General features: G+C 49.6%; 3 protein-coding genes across 3 annotated transcripts; 2 read left to right on the forward strand and 1 right to left on the reverse strand.

Moving 5' to 3' along the window:
* Positions 1–11,836: 11,836 nt before the first annotated feature.
* Positions 11,837–12,514, reverse strand: LOC134934894 (histone H1B-like). Its single transcript, XM_063930233.1, has one exon. The coding sequence runs from the start codon at positions 12,491–12,493 to the stop codon at positions 11,837–11,839; it is 657 nt and encodes a 218-aa protein (XP_063786303.1). The 5' UTR covers positions 12,494–12,514.
* Positions 12,515–17,783: 5,269 nt separating this feature from the next.
* Positions 17,784–18,190, forward strand: LOC134934387 (histone H2B 1.1-like). Its single transcript, XM_063929835.1, has one exon. The coding sequence runs from the start codon at positions 17,784–17,786 to the stop codon at positions 18,162–18,164; it is 381 nt and encodes a 126-aa protein (XP_063785905.1). The 3' UTR covers positions 18,165–18,190.
* Positions 18,191–19,611: 1,421 nt separating this feature from the next.
* On the forward strand, positions 19,612–19,923 carry LOC134934388 (histone H4). The gene has a single exon (XM_063929836.1). The coding sequence runs from the start codon at positions 19,612–19,614 to the stop codon at positions 19,921–19,923; it is 312 nt and encodes a 103-aa protein (XP_063785906.1).
* Positions 19,924–26,197: the final 6,274 nt, after the last annotated feature.

Here is a 26,197-nt window from a genome sequence, read left to right on the forward strand (position 1 = left end):
GTCGGCTATTCTCTTCCGAGTCACTTCGTGAGCCACTTTTAACCGCTGCTGGTGTTCGGCGACCCAATCGGTGGACAGCAACCCCCCTTCCTCCCGAAACTCGGTCAAGTGCAAATCCTGTGCTTCCCGCCCAGGACGACCAAACATCAAAAAGAAGGGGGAGTATCCAGTGGTGCTGTGAACCCGGTTGTTATAAGCCCACACCAACTCGGCTACGTGCTCGGGCCACCTCCGTCTTTTGGCGTCTTCCAAGACCCGCAACATCTGGAGCAAAGTCCGATTGAACCGCTCGCAGGCACCATTTCCCTGAGGATGGTACGGCGTGGTACGGGACTTCTGCATCCCGTAAAGTTGACAAAGCCGTTCCATCAGTTTTCCCTGGAAGCACGCCCCTTGGTCGGAGTGAATCCTCTCAGGGCACCCAAACTGTCGGACAAAATGCTCAACAATGGCTTTGGTTGCAGACTCCGCGGTCTGATCCCGGGTGGGGACCACCACCGTGAATTTAGTGAAATGATCAGTCATGACCAGGGCGTACTGATGGCCACTAACGGACTCCCCAATCAGAACGTAATCGATCATTAACAACTCCAGGGGACGACTTGTCTGAATGGTATGTACCGGCGCATGTTGTTCGTTTGGTTTGACCACGCCGCACCTACGACATTCCCTGCACACCTTCTCCACCAATGTCCATAGCGGAGGGGCGAAGAACTGGCGCTGTATCCACTGAAAGGTCTTGTCCACCCCTAAATGGGCTCCGCTATCATGCGCCTCCGTCACTAGTGCCTGGAGGGACGCTTCCGGCACCACTAACTGTTCCACCCTCCTGAGTTCGTGTCGGAGATATACTTGTCGACGCAGCGTTCCACCGCGGACAAGTAATCGATCCCAACTCCGCAGGACCTTCCGGCAGTAGGGAGTCAGTCGACTCCTCTCCCACCGGCTAGGCCAGTGTCCGTTCTGCCTCCATCGCCGAATGACATCCAGCCCTGGGTCACTCTGTTGTAGAGAAGCCCACTCTAGCTCAGTATTCCGGAGCAGGGCAGCGCATTCCAGGACTCTGGAGCCTTCCAGTGCATCGGGACACTCAATCCGGGTCAAGTCGGGGACCTCCGTATCCTCGTCCTCACTGTCCCTCGAATTCGAGGACATTGACACAGGGTGTCGTGACAGCGCATCTGCATTCCCGTTACTCTTCCCCGGGCGATAGCGTATTTTATAGTGGAATTTCGCCAATCGGGCTACCCAACGCTGCTCCAGGGCGCCCAGTTTCGCAGTCTCCAGATAGGCCAGGGGGTTGTTATCCGTGTATATTTCTACATGGGTAGCGGTCAGGTACTCGGCGAACTTCTCAGTCACGGCCCAGACTACAGCCAACAACTCCAACTTGAAGGAACTGTAATTGTCCGGATTCCGCTCCGTGTCCCTCAGACTCCGACTCCCATAGGCTATTACTCGTTCTCGGCCATCCTGTATTTGGGAGAGAACCGCTCCCAACCCCTGTAGGCTGCCATCGGTATAGAGCAGGAATGGCTTGTCAAAATCTGCATAGCCCAGAACCGGAGCCTCCGTGAGCATTTCCTTCAGGCGGCGAAATGCCTTCTCCTGTGCCTCACCCCAAGCCACCACCTGCGTTTTCTTAGTCGTGGGTAGCCCTCTCAGCAGGGCATGCAGAGGTTCTGCGATCTTTGCGAAGTCCTTAATGAACCGCCGATAGTACCCAGCCAACCCCAGGAACGCGCGCAGTTCGGTGGTAGTAGTGGGCGTCCCCCAGTCCTGGACTGCCGAAATCTTGCCCGGCGTCGGGCGGACCCCTTCTCGGGACACCACATGTCCCAGGTACTCCAAACTTGGTTGCAGAAGATGACACTTGCGGGGTTTGAGCTTGAGCCCATATTTCTCCAGGCGCTGCAACACCACATCCAGGCGTGCCAAATGCTCGTCCAGAGTGGGGGCGAACACTATGATATCGTCCAGGTATATCAATAGTGCTTCGAAGTTCAAATCTCCCAAACACCTCTCCATCATCCGTTGGAATGTAGCCGGGGCATTGGTGAGCCCGAAGGGCATGCGCAGGAATTCAAACAGCCCCATAGGAGTTGTGAAGGCGGTTTTCTCCTGATCCGACGGGCTAACCGCCACCTGCCAATACCCACTGGCCAAGTCCAGCGTGGAGAAATACCGGGCATTCCCCAGGGCCGCCAAAGATTCCTCGATCCTGGGCAACGGGTAAGCATCTCTCACGGTACTGCTATTTAACCGCCGATAGTCCACGCAGAACCGAATGGAACCATCCTTCTTCCGCACCAACACAATGGGCGCAGCCCATGGACTTTTGCTCTCCCGAATGACCTGATTATCCAGCATTTGCCGCAACATTTTCTTGACCTCTTGGTAGAGTTTGGGGGGAATGGGGCGATATCTCTCACGGATAGGAGGGCTCTCCCCAGTGCGTATTTCATGCGTCACATCTTCCGTATATCCGAAGTCTTCTTCATAGCGGGAGAACGCCTTCCGTCGTTCCCACAACATCCGCTCCAACTTCAGCACCATACTGGGACTACATTCATCCAAGCAAACATCCATCTGCTCCCTGATAGTCCGACCGCACCAATCTGCGCTGGGTTCTTCTTCCTTATCCAGGCTCACTGCCATAGACCAGGACCCGGGTTCGTCCGCATGCAGCAAGACCTGCCGCCCCCCGGACACTCCGTCCCTGGTGACCGCCGTTATGTTGGCAATTGTTGCTCCCGCCGGGATTTTCCTCCTTTCATCCAGAAGATTGCACAGCCGCACCAACACCCGGCCGTCCCTCACTATGGCCAGGGTTCGGGCCAGGACGACTCCCGAATCCATTCCAAAGTATCCATTGGGTTCCACCATGACCTCTAACCCCTCCAGATGTTGGTGAGTCTGCACCTCAAGGGGGAGGACCATCTCCTGACGGGGAGGTAACTCAATCTGTTGCCGACCACTGGTCCAAATTGCGCCCAGGGACTCCTCTCGACGTTCAGCTTCACAGATTCTCCCTACCTGCTGAAAGGCTTGCTGTACCGGCCGCTGAATACCCATCTCCTTCCAGTATTGCGGACCCTTCTCCCGAAACAAAAGCTGGTTGAGATCCTGGAGAACGTTCATGCCCACAATCACGGGCCCGTGACTCAAGCCTACGCTCCCCACAACCAGTATCCCCTTTCTTCCCAACGTCTGTCCACAGATCGAAATCTCCATCCACACAACTCCGACCACTGGAATAGGAAGGTTGTTGGCCGCCGTGAGAGTGACCCAGCTTTCCAACACGGAATCCTTCAAATGGGAATAATGTTCCAGGAAACAAACCTCAGACATGGTAGTGACCTGCGAACCAGTATCCAGCAGGCACTTCTGCTCCTTGCCCCCAAGACATCCAATCACCACGGGACACTCCCCTACTATGTCGGCGGAATCCACTATTGTGGTTTCTCTCCCGACCACCTCCCCCGCGGGTGGTCCCGCTACCGCGAGGGACTCTAGTTTAACGGAGAGTCTTGCCTGGGTTCGTTACATTCCCGGGCAATGTGTCCAAACCGATTGCAGCGGTAACAACGGGGACCCCTACCTTCCCTGGGGCGGACACCTCCTGCATTGGACCGTGATTCCTTGGGCCGCCGATGCGGGGCCCTATCCTCTGACCCCTCCGAACCTCTCTGCCTGTGCACCTCATCCCGCAACTGGGAGATTTCGGCCTTCATTTCCAGAGTGACCTTGGCGAATGCCGCCTTCAGATCCTGGACACAGACTTCCATGGGACTGGGTTCTTGGCTGGTCCCTGCGGCCACCGGTGCCGACCATTGTGGGGCCATGGCGTACGGACCGAAGTTAGCATTACGGTCTCTGGCAACTGCCTCCACTTGGACCTGACGAAAGGTCATCGTCTTTTCACTGGCGATTTTATCCAACAGGATTTGTCGGATGGGAATACTCCGGAGGCCCAGTGCGAACTGATCCCTTAACATTAGGCTGGGGTTGACCAAGGACCCCAGACCTTCCGGATCACGCCGCGTAATTTCGCTCAGCATGTCCTGTAGCGCGTTAGCAAATTGGGGTATGGTTTCGTCCTCCCTCTGGAACCGATTGAACAGTTGCTGACGCAAAGTTCCTGCTGCCGCAGTGTTCCCATAGTTACCCTCGAGGATCGAGAGTACCTCATCTAACGTCTTACGTTCCTCTTCCGGAACAAGGATCACTGATCGCCAAGCATCGCCATCCAGCGTATTCAACGCCAAGTGTAGCTGCATTTCCGGAGGTACCCCATACAGCTGGATGATTCCCTCCAGTCTCTTCTTCCAGTCTGCCAACGGCATGTTCTGCCCATCATACCGAGGGGTATGCGTCAAGGCTGGTCCAAAATTGAACTTCCTCTCTACTCCCGGAGGGGCGTCGGGTCCCACTCCCGGAGGAGCGACGTTCGACATCCTGCCGACTACGCCAAATGTGAGAGTGCAACGTCAGGGCGTATAGGATCGGTACCACTTACCGGACGCCGCCTGCTCTCACTCGCAGGTGCTGGAACACCCGAGAGTCCTGGAAGCACTTCTGGACGACCCGGGCAAGAACACCTAAGAGGAAGAAGATCCGTTAAATATCGTCTCCTAAACCGTGGATAACAACCCCTATGTAGCCGAGGAAAAAGGCGCCTTCGGGCTAGGTGGGGGTCATCACCGGCGTCCGCCTCAGAGCCCGAATTTCACCTATCGGCACTTTCGCACCAGGTGGAAATTCCGCCTTGCACAGCCGTGCAAGGCTCACCGTTGCCCTGAAGGAAGGGAGATAGAAAGGACACGACCAAACACTCAGACTATTGTTACTCACCGTCTCACACTCCGGTACTCCGATCTTCTCCCGTACAGATCCCTGTAAGGAGGCAAGAGAAAAAGAACCGCCGTGCAGGGCCTAACTGGACCTAGTGTCTCACCTTATCCTAACTACAACTGCAGAGCCCTCAAACTAGCTCTGTGAGTGTGGTGCAACCAAACTAGGCACAAACTTCATAACAGTAACTTGCCCTGCACGGTAACAACACACATCGGAATACCACATACCACGGTGCTGTCCTTATAAATACCTACCGCCGGATGCAGGGGGTGGGCGCCGCACAGCCTACTCACCTCCTATGCTCTTCCCGGTAGGGGCCACTGTCCCTCCCTAAGGGTGGTTTGGACCTGGTATCCAGTACCACCTTATTCACCTTGATGAAAGTACTTCTGGGCCTAGCGCCCCCTGACTGCGCCCAGGCCGGAGGCCTGACTTCACCCACGGGCCTAGTGCCCGCCTATCTTGCCACCCGTCGGGTGACCTGGGCCTTGTGCCCAGGGTCACCTTATACGTATCCCTATTGGCCAAATTGCACCTGGGGCCTAATGCCCCCTAATGTTCCCACAGGCCTAGTGCCTGAATGTACACCCGGGCCTAGTGCCCGCCTAACTGGTGCCCGTTGTGTGAGGGTGATTCGAGCCTAATGCCCGAACCCCCGGAGGATAGTGGTCTGGGCCTGCGGGCCACGGGCCGAGTGGGACCCCGACTGCGCGTGGCCTCGGCCCAGACACACTGTCCGAATTGCCCCACGAGCCGGGAGGGCCCGACTAAATAGCCACAGGCCGGGAGGGCCTGAATGTGCCCACGGGCCTAGTGCCCGAACGCCTGGTGGTCTAGGGAGGATCTATAAATAAGTGAAGTAGGCCCAGGGCCTCTTACCAGGACCGGTGGGAGAGGCTGTGGAGGGGAGCTTCGTTAGCTCTTTTGCTTCCCGCTCCAAACAGCACTCTCCGCCGATCGTCCGTCTCCGCTGGGCCGCCGCCGTCCGGTCTTCTGGAGATGTCTTCCGGTCTTCTGGAGATGTCTTCCGCCTCTTCTGGCTCCGCCGTCGCCGCAGTCGCCGTCCGCGCTGGCCTCCTGGCTTCTTCCTCTTCAGGAGCTCTTCTCTGCTCCGTGCCCGGCTCACTACTGAGCTCCGCCGCCACCCAGCGCCTGATATAAGGCGCTGGGGGGAGGCGGAGCTATGACGCGGCGGACTCCCATTGGTCCGCCGCGGCGACTCCTCATTGGGCGCCGGGCCGCGAGCAGCGATTGGCTCGCGTCCGGCGCCCTTTTCAAATCCGCCGCAGCTGATTGGAGGAACTTGGATCCTCTCGGATCCTCGTTCCTCCGGACTCCGGCGCTCTGCCGCCCGCCGCCTGACACTTGCTTTTCAGCAGCTACCCTGCAGACTGTTCACCACAGGGAATGGTGAGTGTTCGAGTACACAGGAAGGAAGCATGCCGCTATTGTGAGCGGCCTGAGGTAGGAAGCAGGACATCCAGGTATTATTTCTAGTGATGAGCACCGGAAATTTTTCGGGTTTTGGTTTTGGGTTCGGTTCCGCGGCCGTGTTTTGGGTTCGAACGCGTTTTGGCAAAACCTCACCAAATTTTTTTTGTCGGATTCGGGTGTGTTTTGGATTCGGGTGTTTTTTTCAAAAAACCCTAAAAAACAGCTTAAATCATAGAATTTGGGGGTCATTTTGATCCCAAAGTATTATTAACCTCAATAAGCATAATTTCCACTCATTTTCAGTCTATTCTGAACACCTCACACCTCACAATATTATTTTTAGTCCTAAAATTTGCACCGAGGTCGCTGGATGACTAAGCTCAGCGACCCAAGTGGCCGACACAAACACCTGGCCCATCTAGGAGTGGCACTGCAGTGTCACGCAGGATGGCCCTTCCAAAAAACACCCCCAAACAGCACATGACGCAAAGAAAAAAAGAGGCGCAATGAGGTAGCTGTGTGACTAAGATAAGCGACCCAAGTGGCCGACACAAACACCTGGCCCATCTAGGAGTGGCACTGCAGTGTCACGCAGGATGGCCCTTCCAAAAAACACCCCCCAAACAGCACATGACGCAAAGAAGAAAAAAAGAGGCGCAATGAGGTAGCTGTGTGACTAAGATAAGCGACCCAAGTGGCCGACACAAACACCTGGCCCATCTAGGAGTGTCACTGCAGTGTCACGCAGGATGGCCCTTCCAAAAACTACTCCCCAAACAGCACATGACGCAAAGAAAAATGAAAGAAAAAAGAGGTGCAAGATGGAATTGTCCTTGGGCCCTCCCACCCACCCTTATGTTGTATAAACAGGACATGCACACTTTAACCAACCCATCATTTCAGTGACAGGGTCTGCCACACGACTGTGACTGAAATGACGGGTTGGTTTGGACCCCCACCAAAAAAGAAGCAATTAATCTCTCCTTGCACAAACTGGCTCTACAGAGTCAAGATGTCCACCTCATCATCATCCTCCGATATATCACCGTGTACATCCCCCTCCTCACAGATTATCAATTCGTCCCCACTGGAATCCACCATCTCAGCTCCCTGTGTACTTTGTGGAGGCAATTGCTGCTGGTCAATGTCTCCACGGAGGAATTGATTATAATTCATTTTAATGAACATCATCTTCTCCACATTTTCTGGATGTAACCTCGTACGCCGATTGCTGACAAGGTGAGCGGCTGCACTAAACACTCTTTCGTAGTACACACTTGTGGGAGGGCAACTTAGGTAGAATAAAGCTAGTTTGTGCAAGGGCCTCCAAATTGCCTCTTTTTCCTGCCAGTATAAGTACGGACTGTCTGACGTGCCTACTTGGATGCGGTCACTCATATAATCCTCCACCATTCTTTCAATGGGGAGAGAATCATATGCACTGACAGTAGACGACATGTCCGTAATCGTTGTCAGGTCCTTCAGTCCGGACCAGATGTCAGCATCAGCAGTCGCTCCAGACTGCCCTGCATCACCGCCAGCGGGTGGGCTCGGAATTCTGAGCCTTTTCCTCGCACCCCCAGTTGCGGGAGAATGTGAAGGAGGAGATGTTGACAGGTCGCGTTCCGCTTGACTTGACAATTTTGTCACCAGCAGATCTTTGAACCCCAGCAGACTTGTGTCTGCCGGAAAGAGAGATCCAAGGTAGGTTTTAAATCTAGGATCGAGCACGGTGGCCAAAATGTAGTGCTCTGATTTCAACAGATTGACCACCCGTGAATCCTTGTTAAGCGAATTAAGGGCTCCATCCACAAGTCCCACATGCCTAGCGGAATCGCTCTGTGTTAGCTCCTCCTTCAATGTCTCCAGCTTCTTCTGCAAAAGCCTGATGAGGGGAATGACCTGACTCAGGCTGGCAGTGTCTGAACTGACTTCACGTGTGGCAAGTTCAAAAGGTTGCAGAACCTTGCACAACGTTGAAAGCATTCTCCACTGCGCTTGAGACAGGTGCATTCCACCTCCTATATCGTGCTCAGTTGTATAGGCTTGAATGGCCTTTTGCTGCTCCTCCAACCTCTGTAGCATATAGAGGGTTGAATTCCACCTCGTTACCACTTCTTGCTTCAGATGATGGCAGGGCAGGTTCAGGCGTTTTTGGTGGTGCTCCAGTCTTCTGTACGTGGTGCCTGTACGCAGAAAGTGTCCCGCAATTCTTCTGGCCACCGACAGCATCTCTTGCACGCCCCTCTCGTTTTTTAAATAATTCTTTACCACCAAATTCAAGGTATGTGCAAAACATGGGACGTGCTGGAATTTGCCCAGATTTAATGCACACACAATATTGCTGGCGTTGTCCGATGCCACAAATCCACAGGAGAGTCCAATTGGGGTAAGCCATTCTGCGATGATCTTCCTCAGTTGCCGTAAGAGGTTTTTAGCTGTGTGCGTATTCTGGAAAGCGGTGATACAAAGCGTAGCCTGCCTAGGAAAGAGTTGGCGTTTGCGAGATGCTGCTACTGCAGCTGTTCTTGCGGCGGGAGTCCATACATCTACCCAGTGGGCTGTCACAGTCATATAGTCCTGAGCCTGCCCTGCTCCACTTGTCCACATGTCCGTGGTTAAGTGGACATTGGGTACAACTGCATTTTTTAGGACACTGGTGAGTCTTTTTCTGAGGTCTGTGTACATTTTCGGTATCGCCTGCCTAGAGAAATGGAACCTAGATGGTATTTGGTACCGGGGACACAGTACCTCCAACAAGTCTCTAGTTGGCTCTGCAGTAATGATGGATACCGGAACCACGTTTCTCACCGCCCAGGATGCCAAGGCCTCAGTTATCCGCTTTGCAGCAGGATGACTGCTGTGATATTTCATCTTCCTCGCAAAGGACTGTTGGACAGTCAATTGCTTGGTGGAAGTAGTAAAAGTGGTCTTACGAGTACGACTTCCCCTCTGGGATGACCATCGACTCCCAGCAGCAACAACAGCAGCGCCAGCAGCAGTAGGCGTTACACGCAAGGATGCATCGGAGGAATCCCAGGCAGGAGAGGACTCGTCAGAATTGCCAGTGACATGGCCTGCAGGACTATTGGCATTCCTGGGGAAGGAGGAAATTGACACTGAGGGAGTTGGTGGGGTGGTTTGCGTGAGCTTGGTTACAAGAGGAAGGGATTTACTGGTCAGTGGACTGCTTCCGCTGTCGCCCAAAGTTTTTGAACTTGTCACTGACTTATGATGAATGCGCTGCAGGTGACGTATAAGGGAGGATGTTCCGAGGTGGTTAACGTCCTTACCCCTACTTATTACAGCTTGACAAAGGCAACACACGGCTTGACAAATGTTGTCCGCATTTCTGTTGAAATACTTCCACACCGAAGAGCTGATTTTTTTGGTATTTTCACCAGGCATGTCAATGGCCCTATTCCTCCCACGGACAACAGGTAACTCCCCGGGTGCCTGACTTAAACAAACCACCTCACCATCAGAATCCTCCTGGTCAATTTCCTCCCCAGCGCCAGCAACACCCATATCCTCCTCATCCTGGTGTACTTCAACACTGACATCTTCAATCTGACTATCAGGAACTGGACTGCGGGTGCTCCTTCCAGCACTTGCAGGGGGCGTGCAAATGGTGGAAGGCGCATGCTCTTCACGTCCAGTGTTGGGAAGGTCAGGCATCGCAAACGACACAATTGGACTCTCCTTGTGGATTTGTGATTTCGAAGAACGCACAGTTCTTTGCTGTGCTTTTGCCAGCTTGAGTCTTTTCATTTTTCTAGCGAGAGGCTGAGTGCTTCCATCCTCATGTGAAGCTGAACCACTAGCCATGAACATAGGCCAGGGCCTCAGCCGTTCCTTGCCACTCCGTGTGGTAAATGGCATATTGGCAAGTTTACGCTTCTCCTCCGACAATTTTATTTTAGATTTTTGAGTCCTTTTTTTACTGATATTTGGTGTTTTGTATTTTACATGCTCTGTACTATGACATTGGGCATCGGCCTTGGCAGACGACGTTGCTGGCATTTCATTGTCTCGGCCATGACTAGTGGCAGCAGCTTCAGCACGAGGTGGAAGTCGATCTTGATCTTTCCCTATTTTTGGAACCTCAACATTTTTGTTCTCCATATTTTAATAGGCACAACTAAAAGGCACCTCAGGTAAACAATGGAGATGGATGGATACTAGTATACTTTTGGATGGACGAGCGACTGCCGACACAGAGGTAGCTACAGCCGTGGACTACCGTACTGCGTCTGCTGCTAATATAGACTGGATGATAATGATATAAAAAATATATATATATCACTACTGCAGCCGGACAGGTATATATTATATAATGATGGACCTGCTGGACACTGTCAGCACTGCAGACTCCTAAAGTTAACTACTAGTATGAAGAAGATAGAAAAAAAATAAACACCACAGGTAGGTATACAATTATGGACGAGCGACTGCCGACACAGAGGTAGCTACAGCCGTGGACTACCGTACTGCGTCTGCTGCTAGTATAGACTGGATGATAATGATATAAAATATATATATATATATATCACTACTGCAGGACAGGTATATATTATATAATGACGGACCTGCTGGACACTGTCAGCAGAATGCGTTTATAGAATAAAAACACCACACGACGAGTGTTTAACTTTTTCAGGCAGACAATCACAATATACTGGTGGTCACTGGTCACTGGTCAGTCACACTGGCAGTGGCACTCTGGCAGCAAAAGTGTGCACTGTTAATAAATATATGTACTCCTGCTATAACTGCTCCCCAGTCTCCCCCACAATTCAGCTGTGTGAGCAGTGAGCACTCAGCACAGTCAGATATACATAGATGATGCAGCACACTGAGGCTGAGCACAGATATGGTATACTGTGTCACTGTGTATCGGTTTTTTTTCAGGCAGAGAACGGATTATATTAAATAATAATAAAACTGCACTGGTGGTCACTGGTCAGTCACTAGTAAACTCTGCACTCTCTGAGTACTCCTAAGCTCCAGTAAATCAAGTGTCTCACTCTCAATATCTATTTCTATTCTAAACGGAGAGGACGCCAGCCACGTCCTCTCCCTATCAATCTCAATGCACGTGTGAAAATGGCGGCGACGCGCAGCTCCTTATATAGAATCCGAGCCTCGCGAGAATCCGACAGCGGGATGATGACGTTCGGGCGCGCTCGGGTTAACCGAGCAAGGCGGGAAGATCCGAGTCTGCCTCGGACCCGTGTAAAAAGCGTGAAGTTCGGGGGGGTTCGGTTTCCGAGAAACCGAACCCGCTTATCACTAATTATTTCCCGATCAGTCTTGCTACAGTAGCGCTAATAAATAACCCTGCGTTACATATTAATAAGCAACCAAAAATCCCACGGAGAGACTGCTGAACTGTAACGTTATGTGGTGACTCAATATCTGTACACAGGGCGCCCCCAACTGGTCACGCCGTGCGCCTACAGCTCTGCCGGGACAGGGTGGGTGGCTCTGAAAAGAGCCTTTGGGGGGATAACAAGGAAGCGAGGCTGCTACGGCGGCTCTTCCATCACTTCTTGGCCGCAGCTTTCTTGGGCTTAGCTACCTTCTTGGCCGGGCTTTTGGCGGCTTTGGGCTTCGCCGCCTTCTTGGCCGGACTCTTGGCTGCTTTGGGCTTCGCCGCCTTCTTGGCCGGACTCCTGGCCGCTTTCTTGGCCTTCGCGGCTTTAGGCTTCTTTGGGCTTTTGGCAGCAGCCGCTTTTGTGGGTTTCTTCACCTTCTTGGGGCTCTTGGCTGCACTCGGAGCTTTCTTGGGCTTCTTCGGGGACTTGGCCACTTTCTTTGCCGCTGGTTTCTTGGGCTTCAGGGCGGCCTTCTTGCTCTCCAGCTGATTCTTATTGAGCTTGAAGGAGCCGGAAGCGCCGGTGCCTTTCACCTGGGTGAGCGTTCCTTTGGTCACCAATCCTTTCACCCCCACTTTGATGCGACTGTTGTTCCTCTCCACATCGTAGCCTCCGGCAGCCAGTGCCTTCTTCAGGGCGGCAAGAGAAACTCCACTGCGCTCCTTGGAGGCGGCCACTGCCTTTAAGATCAGCTCGGAAACGCTGGGCCCGGAAGACTTGCCGCTTTTCTTGGCTCCCCCTGCAGCTTTCTTCGGCTGCCTCTTCTTTTTGGCTGCGCCCTCTGACGGCGGGACAGCGGCGACGGCTGGTGCAGTTTCTGCCATGTTAGCTCAACGTCACTTTAACCAACAAATGGTAATACAGCACAAGCCGCTCTCTGACGTCTTTTATATACGGTGCCTGCTGTGCTGTAATTGGCTGCTGAGCCTGGTGCGTTCTGTGCTCTCATTGGCGGAATAAGCAGTCTTTGTAAATCCTTCCCTGTCTGAGTGTAAGGGGAAATCTGCCCTCACCTTGTGTTTCCCTAACGCAGAAAAAGAGTCTTTTATAGGGCATGAGAAAAGCAGCGTGCCGCCTCTCTGCACCACACCAGTACTCCAAGGTCTCCCCTAAGCCTACACGGCCATTGCTAGCCAAGGCGCTGCAAAGAGAGCCAGGAATAGCCGCTGTCAGCTTACTTACACCAGGCTGGATCTGCCCAGCATATAACACATCTGTACTTTTCTGCGAGGCTAAAACGTCTGATTGGGGCATTTTTCTGTCCCCCTGGCACTACATGTAACGAAGGTGATCTGGGGCTCAGTCTGTGCAGGGGTGGCAGCATTTTCAAAGACATAAAGGTGATGGTTGGGCTCCTGTACACCCGGGTGGCTAGCACAGGCAGGTTGCCCCACAGCGTATTGGCAGTCTTGTTTAGGAACTCTAGTTACTGTGACAAAAGAGAGATACCCAGCATAGTCAGCCACAGGTTAACCCTGCCTGTCTGAGATTCTCCCCGACGTGTAGAATGTTGGTGGCATTTTCCCCAAATGTTTATGAAATTACCCATACAGACATGAATGTACATTTATGCAAGATCGGTGTGTCAGAGTGAGGGCTATGGTGATCTGTTCCCATTACGAGTTCTCTTTTAAAAATCTGTTCACATTACGAGTCCTCTTAAAAATGCCAAAGTATGAGACTTTGGCATTTTTAAAAGAGGACATCGGAGCTCTATAAGAGGAATACTTCTATTCCTCCCATGTGGAATCATTATGAATATTTGTATAATTAGAGGGAAAAAGTAGGAATATTAGGGATCATTAGGGGGATAATTAGAGAGACCACTTGTAATAGTGCTAGGTGAGAGGAATGGATGAAACGAGGATAAATAGGTGAAGGGTTTAGGATGGCAATGGGAAACCTAGCAGGTGCACAGGTGTGAGGAGGAGGAGGAGGAGAAGGAGGAGGAGAAGAAGAAGAATCATTACATGGCAAGTACTAATTGCAGAATAAAAGCAGTGGATGCCATTTTCAAGAAAGTACATAATAGTCCGATGATTTAGGCATATAAATGGATGATAGACATATGTGCACACAATAATTCTGGGGAGTAAATTTAACTGATGAAGTTTGCAGAATAAGAAGAGAGACAACAGTCACCCGAGGAGCACAGGTTCAACTAATCTTACTTTGTAAATGTACTACCGTGATAAAAGCAGGTGCTGCAGCTTCAGCTGTGAACGTCACTGACGGACAGCAGGAGAAAGATGCACCGAGACCACAAGGCTGAATGTCCAGAGCAGGCATTCCCAACCATGGTCTTCAAGGCACACTAACAGTGCAGATTTTAGTGAAATCCAGGCTGCAGCACAGATGATTAAATCAAAATAACTGAGCTACTAATTAAGTCACCTGTGCTGAAGCCTTGATATCACTAAAACCTGCACTGTTAGTGTGTCTTGAGGACCGTGGTTGGGAATGCCTGGTGTATAGAAGAGGCGGCTGCGGACCGAAGCATCAGAACCTCTTGGGGAAACATTGTGTCAGCAGAGATCCACTGTGGATGCAAATTTGTGAGGAGAAGGGCAACGCAGAGTAACAGACCAGAGTTCAACGGCATTGACCAGTGATGGAAAGCACAGGTATAGACTAGGGCAGGTCAAGAGCAGTGTTGAGAGAAGATGATCGCCGTAGAGGAATGGAAGACAAATGAGGATGGACATGAGTTATGGACAAACAGAGATGATGACTGCTAACTGAAGGGCGTGGACCAGCAGCAAGTACCATCAAGGTCTGAACCTCATCCCCACCCAATGATGGCAGGCTGGAGTAGGGTTCTAGAGCAGTGGGAGTCTGCAAAGAAACTCCAGAGCAAGTAGGGAAACCACAGAACTCGATCTGTGCCACACCAGTGGCTTTCTGCGTCTCCAAGGATGGTATAAAAAGAGAAAGAAAGAAAGAACCAGTAAAAAAAGGCAGAAAGGCCCTGCTCCTTCTTACTATGGAATGTGTGCATTGATTAAATGTCCCCATATTACTAATTATTTCTCAGCGGTAAGTAATAGCACAGTGAGGAGTCATGGGTAGTAGCACACTCACGTTGGACTCTGGAGCAGACATTGTTGGCGTGCTGCACCATCAGAAGAGGTGATAGATTATTATTGAATTAGGATTGTTTTTAATTATTATTATTTCTTCACATAAACTATGGTAAATATATATTGGCCTTAAATCCCTATGGTCCCATTTAAGAGCCTAAACTCTATTATATTATCATAAGTATAACTTTTTCTCAATTCTTTAAGAGTGTAGTTTTTTTGGACCCCTCCCTCCTCCCCAAGAACAAGCAAAATGGATATCAATAAAATACATGTGCATAAATACAAATTCAGTGATTATAATAGGACAATGCACGATTGGCTGTACATGCAGGTCCTTTAGTTCTGTGTTTTATTTATTTATTTATTTTACATAGTTTCCACTGAGTAGTAGAATTGCCCATTTATGTAATCCAGATCTACAGTAGCCTTGTATTTTCTTCATGCAATGTCCCAGACATATAAGGTTTAGCTTGTGGTCTAAATGGATACATGTGCACAGATTGTATCCACAAATGTTTCAATAGGATAGTTACAATTGTATCATGCTATAATACTGTCTCCCATTAGTATCAAATCGTTTCACACATGCAGAAGTTCTTTTCATACTCAATTTTAAAGCTACCATACTTACTATATGCTAGAAAATACATAATATGTATTTATGGGTTAATAATGAAACGATTGTTATTTTAGATCAAATAGTATGCAGAGTGTTTTTTTTTTATTTTCTTACTGCAGTCATATATTAATATCTCCCTGGAATTAGTAGTTATAGCTTGTATATATATATGTATATATATATATATATATATATATATATATATATAGTATTTACTCTTTTATGTTAGTATAATACACATTCCGAAAATCTGATTATACTCAAATCTAAAGCTTCAGAATATGCTATGTAAGGGGGTATATATTTCTACTTTACAAGTACAATTGAGATGGGGAAAAAAAAGGAGAAACCAATTCTTGGCGGTCTTTTTGAAAAATCCAAGGTTTTGTCTAAACCAATCAGGTTGAAAGGCGTTTCTAAGTCCCCTAATTACAGGGCAGCAATGTGTATAAATAGAGCTGTAGAACGTCAGCTCTCCATCCATTCATTCTACAGACGTTAGAGATGGCCAGGACCAAGCAAACAGCGCGTAAGTCCACTGGCGGCAAAGCTCCCCGCAAGCAGCTGGCGACCAAAGCCGCCCGGAAGAGCGCCCCAGCTACCGGCGGTGTAAAGAAGCCTCACCGTTACCGACCCGGGACCGTTGCTCTTCGGGAGATCCGCCGCTACCAGAAGTCCACTGAGCTGCTGATCCGCAAGCTGCCCTTCCAGCGTCTGGTGCGTGAGATCGCCCAGGACTTCAAGACTGACCTGCGCTTCCAGAGCTCCGCCGTCATGGCCCTGCAAGAGGCCAGCGAGGCTTATCTGGTGGGGCTCTTCGAGGACACCAACCTGTGCGCCATCCACGCCAAGAGGGTGACCATCATGCCCAAAGACATCCAGCTGGCCCGCAGGATCCGAGGGGAGAGGGCATAGATACTCGGCACTTCCTATACACGCAACAACACAAAGGCTCTTTTCAGAGCCACCAAGTCTTTCTAAACGAGCTGCAGCATAAGTCACCCCTCAATGTCGGAGTAACAGGATGCGGATGAATCCTCCGCTCTCCACCCATAGCAGCTTCAAATGACAGGCCAAATCTATGAAGTTTACATATATAATACGATAAGCAAGCCGCAAAGTGAATAATGGAATGTTGACTGTCAAAAATTAAATATTTGGACGGACTGCTTCACAGACAGTACATCGTTACTAGTGTTCCGCCTAGATACCCTTGTACAACCTATTTTCTTCAGCAGGGATAAGAGGCTATTCTCACTTTTCAATGGTCAAATCATTTTATTTAATGCAGCTGTTTTCATTCTAGCTTTGTTACGTCACACGGAGAGAGACTATGGTTTCTCCCTCTATATACTTTATACGGATCAGCTTCCCACTCCTATAAGCGGAAGGGGCCTCATTTGCAGCATGCAGATATTGCAAAGGGAATATTCAGACTATCATTCGATTTCACCACAACAGACCAGGGCTCCTAAAGGGTAAGGGAGCGTTTATACCTTTAGCGGTTGTATGGACGGGATGTGGAGAGGAAAGCGCGGCTAGCCCGTCAGATATCGCTACAACACAAGCAATGGCAGTACACACAGCTCTCCTGGGAAGATGTGGGTGGCTCTGAAAAGAGCCTTTGTGTTGTGTGCCGGGTACATTGTTTCTGTGGTGGAAGCTGCCAGCCTCACATTACTTGCTCTTGGCCGGTTTGTGGCTCTCGGTCTTCTTGGGCAGCAGCACGGCCTGGATGTTGGGCAGAACGCCTCCCTGGGCGATGGTCACCCCACCGAGCAGCTTGTTGAGCTCTTCGTCGTTGCGCACAGCCAGCTGCAGGTGGCGGGGGATGATGCGGGTCTTCTTGTTGTCGCGGGCGGCGTTTCCGGCGAGCTCCAGGATCTCAGCCGTCAGGTACTCCAGCACCGCGGCCAGATAGACCGGGGCACCGGCTCCCACTCGCTCAGCATAGTTTCCTTTCCTCAGCAGACGGTGAACGCGACCGACTGGAGACCGGCCCTGGATGAGCGAGTCTTGGCCTTAGCCCGGGTCTTGCCGCCTTGTTTGCCTCTGCCGGACATGTTCAGTTCACAAAACAAAGAGTATCTTTCGACAACAAACCGAGAGGAAATGTGAGCCTGTAATACCGCCCTCCTCCTATATATACACTCAGAGAGGATCAACCGCGTGCTCTGTGATTGGTTTGCTTCCTAATGAACCAATGCTGCTCAAGTTTATCCACAGACCAATCCGCAATATGTAGTGAAGGGGGTGTTAGGTACCTCCCAGTGTCACGTGACACTTCTACCCTATAGCGTTACCAGAAGCGGTGAATCTTCGTTTGCATAAGCTGCCTATAAATACAGCAACCCCGGGCTTTGTACCGCACAAATTTTCTGCATTGTGTAAAAGGACAAGTGGGTGGTAAAAATGCCTGATCCAGGAAAGTCTGCTCCAGCGCCCAAGAAAGGCTCAAAGAAAGCCGTAACCAAGACCCAGAAGAAGGATGGGAAGAAGCGTAGAAAGAGCAGGAAGGAGAGTTACGCCATTTACGTCTACAAGGTGCTGAAGCAGGTGCACCCTGACACCGGCATCTCCTCCAAGGCTATGGGCATCATGAACTCCTTTGTCAATGACATCTTTGAGCGCATTGCGGGGGAAGCTTCCCGCCTGGCTCACTACAACAAGCGCTCCACCATCACCTCCCGGGAGATCCAGACCGCCGTACGCCTGCTGCTGCCGGGAGAGTTGGCCAAGCACGCCGTGTCCGAGGGCACCAAGGCCGTCACCAAGTACACCAGCGCCAAGTAATCTCCCCTTCCTCTCCCACACGAACACAAAGGTTCTTTTAAGAGCCACCCACCTCCTCGCTAATCGGGCTGTAACTGTTATTATTTGCGCTGTGTCCTGTCTCCCTGAATTTGACTGAATCACAGTAATCTAGGCTGTGTTGTAGTTTCTCCATTCCTTATACATGTGCATCTTGTTAGTCGGATGCTGGGGAACTCCCCTCTAGTGTGCGAGCTAGTACAGACCCCCCTGTTGATGATTACTGCGTGCACAGCGACGTTCTCTCCGCTCTCATGTACTGTAAAACACGTTCCAGATGTAGATCAGGTTTCTACAGAACTCGTCAAAGCTACAGATGCCAGGGCTTCTAAAACGCAATAGAGCGCAGCAGAAACACTGCCCGTGTAGTTGCTGTGTGACTAGCACATTATTTTCTGTCTGGTTCAAGTGATACAAACTGGATTGTTACCTTGTTAATATCGCTACTATCTCAGGCAGGATGACTTATTAAGCAACTTATTCTTGATAAACAGGTGGTTAAAAGTCGGTCTTCGAGATACTATGATATCGTTGCAAAAGTAACAACGGGATGCAAACTGCGGTGCCCCTGCTTGTACCTAGTCCATTATGACCTCACAAAATAGGATTCCCGTTTAGGCGCACACGTACCAGTGATGCTCGTTGCTGTAAAAACCGCTTCAATGGTTATTTGAGGAGTAGTAGTGATCCGGGTCGCAATGTGGGTGAGCTCTAAGGTACGGTTCAGCTGACCCAGTTGACATACTATTATTATTTACACCTAATATACAATATTTTAAGACGGCGAGAGAACATAGCTGATACGCTGGCGCTCGCTAATTAGAGATCGAAGCGAACCGAGCCTGGGTGCCAGGAATACTTTTAGCTAGGGTCACCTCAGAAGCGGCATGCCATTGGGGGAGTGTTCCCCTACCGGGTTTTGAATTGTCCACTCCGGTTAACTTGTTTTGACCCGCCGAATTTAGCTCGGCTCTCATTGGGCCATTCCGATGCATCGCCCTCCTAGCCCAAGGCGCTGGTGTGGGTCCGACTTAATAGCGATAAACACTCTATATGTATTTGGAAAATATATTATTTATCATTTCAGGGAGAATGAAATGTCACTACTTTTCGTTAATTGGCTATAGGTGTAAGACCTTCTTTTACTATTTTACCCATACTCATTTTACTCTCGAAATGTGGGATCAAATGGATCCAATTATTTTTTTTAAACATTTATATTAGATATCTGTTCACGGAAATGAATAGAGATGACGAAGAGAAAGCTGTCACTGTATTGCGGTGTGCTAAGTCAGAAAAGGCGGACTACCCAGGTCTCCGCCTCTCCGAGTTTTAGGTCCCCCATCAGGTCCGCTCTTCCTCTTAATAAAGGGCAGCTGTGAGGCGATCAGCTCATTCTTACTGATTGCAACTCGCAAGCTGTTTGAAGATGTCAGGAAGAGGCAAAGGTGGTAAGGGACTCGGGAAAGGAGGCGCTAAGCGCCACAGGAAGGTGCTGCGGGACAACATCCAGGGCATCACGAAGCCTGCCATTCGCCGTCTCGCTCGCAGAGGTGGCGTGAAGCGCATTTCTGGCCTCATCTACGAGGAGACCCGTGGGGTGCTGAAGGTCTTTCTAGAGAATGTGATCCGGGACGCCGTCACTTACACCGAGCACGCCAAGAGGAAGACTGTCACAGCTATGGATGTGGTCTATGCTCTCAAGCGCCAGGGCCGCACTCTGTATGGTTTTGGAGGTTAAGATCTGGCTCCTCTCTTTGGCTGATCTCCTTTCCCGAAACACGCTAACAAAAGGCCCTTTTAGGGGCCACCTAGAGTACTCCTGAAACGAGCTTTATGAACATGCTGCTTTTCAAGGGAAGCGTAATGTCACAGTCAGTTCCACAATATTAACGATAGAAATACACTTCTTTCCCATCTACAAAGTCTCGCTGGATATTCAAATAATAGACGCCAGAAGTTGCCATTTACAATGCATAGACCATATAGAGCTAGAATTTTAGTCAATCTGGAATGGAAAAAGGCAGCAGCATAATTGCCTCTGTCCATTTGGATGATGCCTCCTTGTGTCTGGGTGGAATCGGTTCGATATTATGTTATGAAAAATTCTGAAGGATGTAGGTGTAATATACCGTGCATAGCCTGCGCAGGAGGTGCTGTAGCGGGGTACTCTTGATAAGATGTGGAGTTAAAACGTCACTTGTATTATGACGATGACATACTGACAGAATACATGTCCTAAAATTCAAGCATAGTGTATTAAGGCACAGCTGTGAATGTTTCTCCAAGTGTAGTTTATATATAATCTGTTACAACGACCTCTTGAACAATTATTAAGTAGGCAAGCTTACTTGCCAACGACTCTGATACAGGGGAATAGAAACTGCACAGAACCATTTGTCTCTACTGGAGGTTCTCTTTCTGGTATAGCAATCTCCCTGTTATTGTGTAGCTAGTGTTCTCAAAAAGTGCAAACAAACATTAAAAGGATACTTGCTTTTCAGCAGCTACCCTGCAGACTGTTCACCACAGGGAATGGTGAGTGTTCGAGTACACAGGAAGGAAGCATGCCGCTATTGTGAGCGGCCTGAGGTAGGAAGCAGGACATCCAGGTATTATTTCTAGTGATGAGCACCGGAAATTTTTCGGGTTTTGGTTTTGGGTTCGGTTCCGCGGCCGTGTTTTGGGTTCGAACGCGTTTTGGCAAAACCTCACCAAATTTTTTTTTGTCGGATTCGGGTGTGTTTTGGATTCGGGTGTTTTTTTCAAAAAACCCTAAAAAACAGCTTAAATCATAGAATTTACATAGAAACATAGAATTTGTCGGCAGATAAGAACCACTTGGCCCATCTAGTCTGCCCCTTTTTTTTTTTTATATATTATTTTTTTTTATCACTAACCTTATTTGATCCTTATTTCTTTGTAAGGATATCCTTATGTCTATCCCATGCATGTTTAAATTGCTTTACTGTCTTAGCCTCTACCACCTCTGATGGGAGGCTATTCCACTTGTCCACTACCCTTTCTGTGAAATAATTTTTCCGCAAATTTCCCCTGAACCTCCCCCCCTCCAGTCTCAGTGCATGTCCTCGTGTCCTATTGCTTCTCTTCATTTGGAGAATGTTTCCCTCCTGGACTTTGTTAAAACCCTTCATATATTTGAAAGTTTCTATCATGTCCCCCCTTTCTCTTCTCTGCTCCAAACTATACATATTGAGATTTCTTAGTCTTTCTGGGTATGTTTTGTGATGTAGGCCATGCACCATTTTAGTTGCCCTCCTTTGTACAGTTTCTAATGTATTAATATCCTTTTGAAGATATGGCCTCCAGAACTGAATACAGTATTCTAGATGAGGCCGTACCAATGACCTATACAGTGGCATTATTACTTCTTTCTTTCTGCTGCTGATTCCTCTCCCAATGCAGCCAAGCATCTGACTAGCCTTCCTCATTGCCTTGTTACATTGCTTACCTGCCTTTAAGTCATCTGAAATAGTGACTCCTAGATCCCTTTCCTCCTCAGTAGTTTCCAGTATAGTGCCATTAATACTGTATTTAGCTTTAGGATTTTTGAGACCCAAGTGCATGATTTTGCATTTTTTGGCATTAAACTGTAATTGCCAGACTCTTGACCATTCCTCTAGTCTACCTAGATCCTCAATCATTTGTTTTACCCCACCTGGTGTGTCTACCCTGTTGCATACCTTTGTGTCATCTGCAAAAAGGCATACTTTCCCTTTAATCCCATTTGCAATGTCACCAATAAAGATATTGAAAAGCACTGGTCCAAGTACAGATCCCTGGGGTACTCCACTGGTAACATTTCCCTCCTGTGAATGCACTCCATTTACCACAACTCTCTGTTTTCTATCCTTCAACCAAGATCTTATCCATTCAATAATCCTAATATCCAATCCCAAACTTTCAAGTTTATTTAGCAGTCTGCGATGTGGAACTGTGTCAAAAGCCTTACTAAAGTCAAGATAAGCTATATCCATGGCTCCATAGGGGGTCATTTTGATCCCAAAGTATTATTAACCTCAATAAGCATAATTTCCACTCATTTTCAGTCTATTCTGAACACCTCACAATATTATTTTTAGTCCTAAAATTTGCACCGAGGTCGCTGGATGACTAAGCTCAGCGACCCAAGTGGCCGACACAAACACCTGGCCCATCTAGGAGTGGCACTGCAGTGTCACGCAGGATGGCCCTTCAAAAAACTACTCCCCAAACAGCACATGACGCAAAGAAGAAAAAAAAGAGGCGCAATGAGGTAGCTGTGTGACTAAGATAAGCGACCCTAGTGTCCGACACAAACACCTGGCCCATCTAGGAGTGGCACTGCAGTGTCACGCAGGATGGCCCTTCCAAAAAACACCCCCCAAACAGCACATGACGCAAAGAAAAAAAGAGGCGCAATGAGGTAGCTGTGTGACTAAGATAAGCGACCCAAGTGGCCGACACAAACACCTGGCCCATCTAGGAGTGGCACTGCAGTGTCACGCAGGATGGCCCTTCCAAAAAACACCCCCAAACAGCACATGACGCAAAGAAAAAAAGAGGCGCAATGAGGTAGCTGTGTGACTAAGATAAGCGACCCAAGTGGCCGACACAAACACCTGGCCCATCTAGGAGTGGCACTGCAGTGTCACGCAGGATGGCCCTTCCAAAAAACACCCCCCAAACAGCACATGACGCAAAGAAGAAAAAAAGAGGCGCAATGAGGTAGCTGTGTGACTAAGATAAGCGACCCAAGTGGCCGACACAAACACCTGGCCCATCTAGGAGTGTCACTGCAGTGTCACGCAGGATGGCCCTTCCAAAAACTACTCCCCAAACAGCACATGACGCAAAGAAAAATGAAAGAAAAAAGAGGTGCAAGATGGAATTGTCCTTGGGCCCTCCCACCCACCCTTATGTTGTATAAACAGGACATGCACACTTTAACCAACCCATCATTTCATTGACAGGGTCTGCCACACGACTGTGACTGAAATGACGGGTTGGTTTGGACCCCCACCAAAAAAGAAGCAATTAATCTCTCCTTGCACAAACTGGCTCTACAGAGTCAAGATGTCCACCTCATCATCATCCTCCGATATATCACCGTGTACATCCCCCTCCTCACAGATTATCAATTCGTCCCCACTGGAATCCACCATCTCAGCTCCCTGTGTACTTTGTGGAGGCAATTGCTGCTGGTCAATGTCTCCACGGAGGAATTGATTATAATTCATTTTAATGAACATCATCTTCTCCACATTTTCTGGATGTAACCTCGTACGCCGATTGCTGACAAGGTGAGCGGCTGCACTAAACACTCTTTCGTAGTACACACTTGTGGGAGGGCAACTTAGGTAGAATAAAGCTAGTTTGTGCAAGGGCCTCCAAATTGCCTCTTTTTCCTGCCAGTATAAGTACGGACTGTCTGACGTGCCTACTTGGATGCGGTCACTCATATAATCCTCCACCATTCTTTCAATGGGGAGAGAATCATATGCACTGACAGTAGACGACATGTCCGTAATCGTTGTCAGGTCCTTCAGTCCGGACCAGATGTCAGCATCAGCAGTCGCTCCAGACTGCCCTGCATCACCGCCAGAGGGTGGGCTCGGAATTCTGAGCCTTTTCCTCGCACCCCCAGTTGCGGGAGAATGTGAAGGAGGAGATGTTGACAGGTCGCGTTCCGCTTGACTTGACAATTTTGTCACCAGCAGTTCTTTGAACCCCAGCAGACTTGTGTCTGCCGGAAAGAGAGATCCAAGGTAGGTTTTAAATCTAGGATCGAGCACGGTGGCCAAAATGTAGTGCTCTGATTTCAACAGATTGACCACCCGTGAATCCTTGTTAAGCGAATTAAGGGCTCCATCCACAAGTCCCACATGCCTAGCGGAATCGCTCTGTGTTAGCTCCTCCTTCAATGTCTCCAGCTTCTTCTGCAAAAGCCTGATGAGGGGAATGACCTGACTCAGGCTGGCAGTGTCTGAACTGACTTCACGTGTGGCAAGTTCAAAAGGTTGCAGAACCTTGCACAACGTTGAAAGCATTCTCCACTGCGCTTGAGACAGGTGCATTCCACCTCCTATATCGTGCTCAGTTGTATAGGCTTGAATGGCCTTTTGCTGCTCCTCCAACCTCTGTAGCATATAGAGGGTTGAATTCCACCTCGTTACCACTTCTTGCTTCAGATGATGGCAGGGCAGGTTCAGGCGTTTTTGGTGGTGCTCCAGTCTTCTGTACGTGGTGCCTGTACGCCGAAAGTGTCCCGCAATTCTTCTGGCCACCGACAGCATCTCTTGCACGCCCCTCTCGTTTTTTAAATAATTCTTTACCACCAAATTCAAGGTATGTGCAAAACATGGGACGTGCTGGAATTTGCCCAGATTTAATGCACACACAATATTGCTGGCGTTGTCCGATGCCACAAATCCACAGGAGAGTCCAATTGGGGTAAGCCATTCTGCGATGATCTTCCTCAGTTGCCGTAAGAGGTTTTTAGCTGTGTGCGTATTCTGGAAAGCGGTGATACAAAGCGTAGCCTGCCTAGGAAAGAGTTGGCGTTTGCGAGATGCTGCTACTGGTACCGCCGCAGCTGTTCTTGCGGCGGGAGTCCATACATCTACCCAGTGGGCTGTCACAGTCATAAAGTCCTGAGCCTGCCCTGCTCCACTTGTCCACATGTCCGTGGTTAAGTGGACATTGGGTACAACTGCATTTTTTAGGACACTGGTGAGTCTTTTTCTGAGGTCTGTGTACATTTTCGGTATCGCCTGCCTAGAGAAATGGAACCTAGATGGTATTTGGTACCGGGGACACAGTGCCTCCAACAAGTCTCTAGTTGGCTCTGCAGTAATGATGGATACCGGAACCACGTTTCTCACCGCCCAGGATGCCAAGGCCTCAGTTATCCGCTTTGCAGCAGGATGACTGCTGTGATATTTCATCTTCCTCGCAAAGGACTGTTGGACAGTCAATTGCTTGGTGGAAGTAGTAAAAGTAGTCTTACGAGTACGACTTCCCCTCTGGGATGACCATCGACTCCCAGCAGCAACAACAGCAGCGCCAGCAGCAGTAGGCGTTACACGCAAGGATGCATCGGAGGAATCCCAGGCAGGAGAGGACTCGTCAGAATTGCCAGTGACATGGCCTGCAGGACTATTGGCATTCCTGGGGAAGGAGGAAATTGACACTGAGGGAGTTGGTGGGGTGGTTTGCGTGAGCTTGGTTACAAGAGGAAGGGATTTACTGGTCAGTGGACTGCTTCCGCTGTCGCCCAAAGTTTTTGAACTTGTCACTGACTTATGATGAATGCGCTGCAGGTGACGTATAAGGGAGGATGTTCCGAGGTGGTTAACGTCCTTACCCCTACTTATTACAGCTTGACAAAGGCAACACACGGCTTGACAAATGTTGTCCGCATTTCTGTTGAAATACTTCCACACCGAAGAGCTGATTTTTTTGGTATTTTCACCAGGCATGTCAATGGCCCTATTCCTCCCACGGACAACAGGTAACTCCCCGGGTGCCTGACTTAAACAAACCACCTCACCATCAGAATCCTCCTGGTCAATTTCCTCCCCAGCGCCAGCAACACCCATATCCTCCTCATCCTGGTGTACTTCAACACTGACATCTTCAATCTGACTATCAGGAACTGGACTGCGGGTGCTCCTTCCAGCACTTGCAGGGGGCGTGCAAATGGTGGAAGGCGCATGCTCTTCACGTCCAGTGTTGGGAAGGTCAGGCATCGCAAACGACACAATTGGACTCTCCTTGTGGATTTGTGATTTCGAAGAACGCACAGTTCTTTGCTGTGCTTTTGCCAGCTTGAGTCTTTTCATTTTTCTAGCGAGAGGCTGAGTGCTTCCATCCTCATGTGAAGCTGAACCACTAGCCATGAACATAGGCCAGGGCCTCAGCCGTTCCTTGCCACTCCGTGTGGTAAATGGCATATTGGCAAGTTTACGCTTCTCCTCCGACAATTTTATTTTAGATTTTTGAGTCCTTTTTTT

The sequence above is a fragment of the Pseudophryne corroboree genome, chromosome 6 (genome assembly GCF_028390025.1).
Source record: "Pseudophryne corroboree isolate aPseCor3 chromosome 6, aPseCor3.hap2, whole genome shotgun sequence".
NCBI lineage: Eukaryota > Metazoa > Chordata > Amphibia > Anura > Myobatrachidae > Pseudophryne > Pseudophryne corroboree.

What these genes read in the sequence shown, in the direction of transcription:
- LOC134934894 (XM_063930233.1), bottom strand. Translation starts at nt 12,493, where the DNA reads ATGGCAGAAACTGCACCAGCCGTCGCCGCTGTCCCGCCGTCAGAGGGC.
- LOC134934388 (XM_063929836.1), top strand. Translation starts at nt 19,612, where the DNA reads ATGTCAGGAAGAGGCAAAGGTGGTAAGGGACTCGGGAAAGGAGGCGCT.
- LOC134934387 (XM_063929835.1), top strand. Translation starts at nt 17,784, where the DNA reads ATGCCTGATCCAGGAAAGTCTGCTCCAGCGCCCAAGAAAGGCTCAAAG.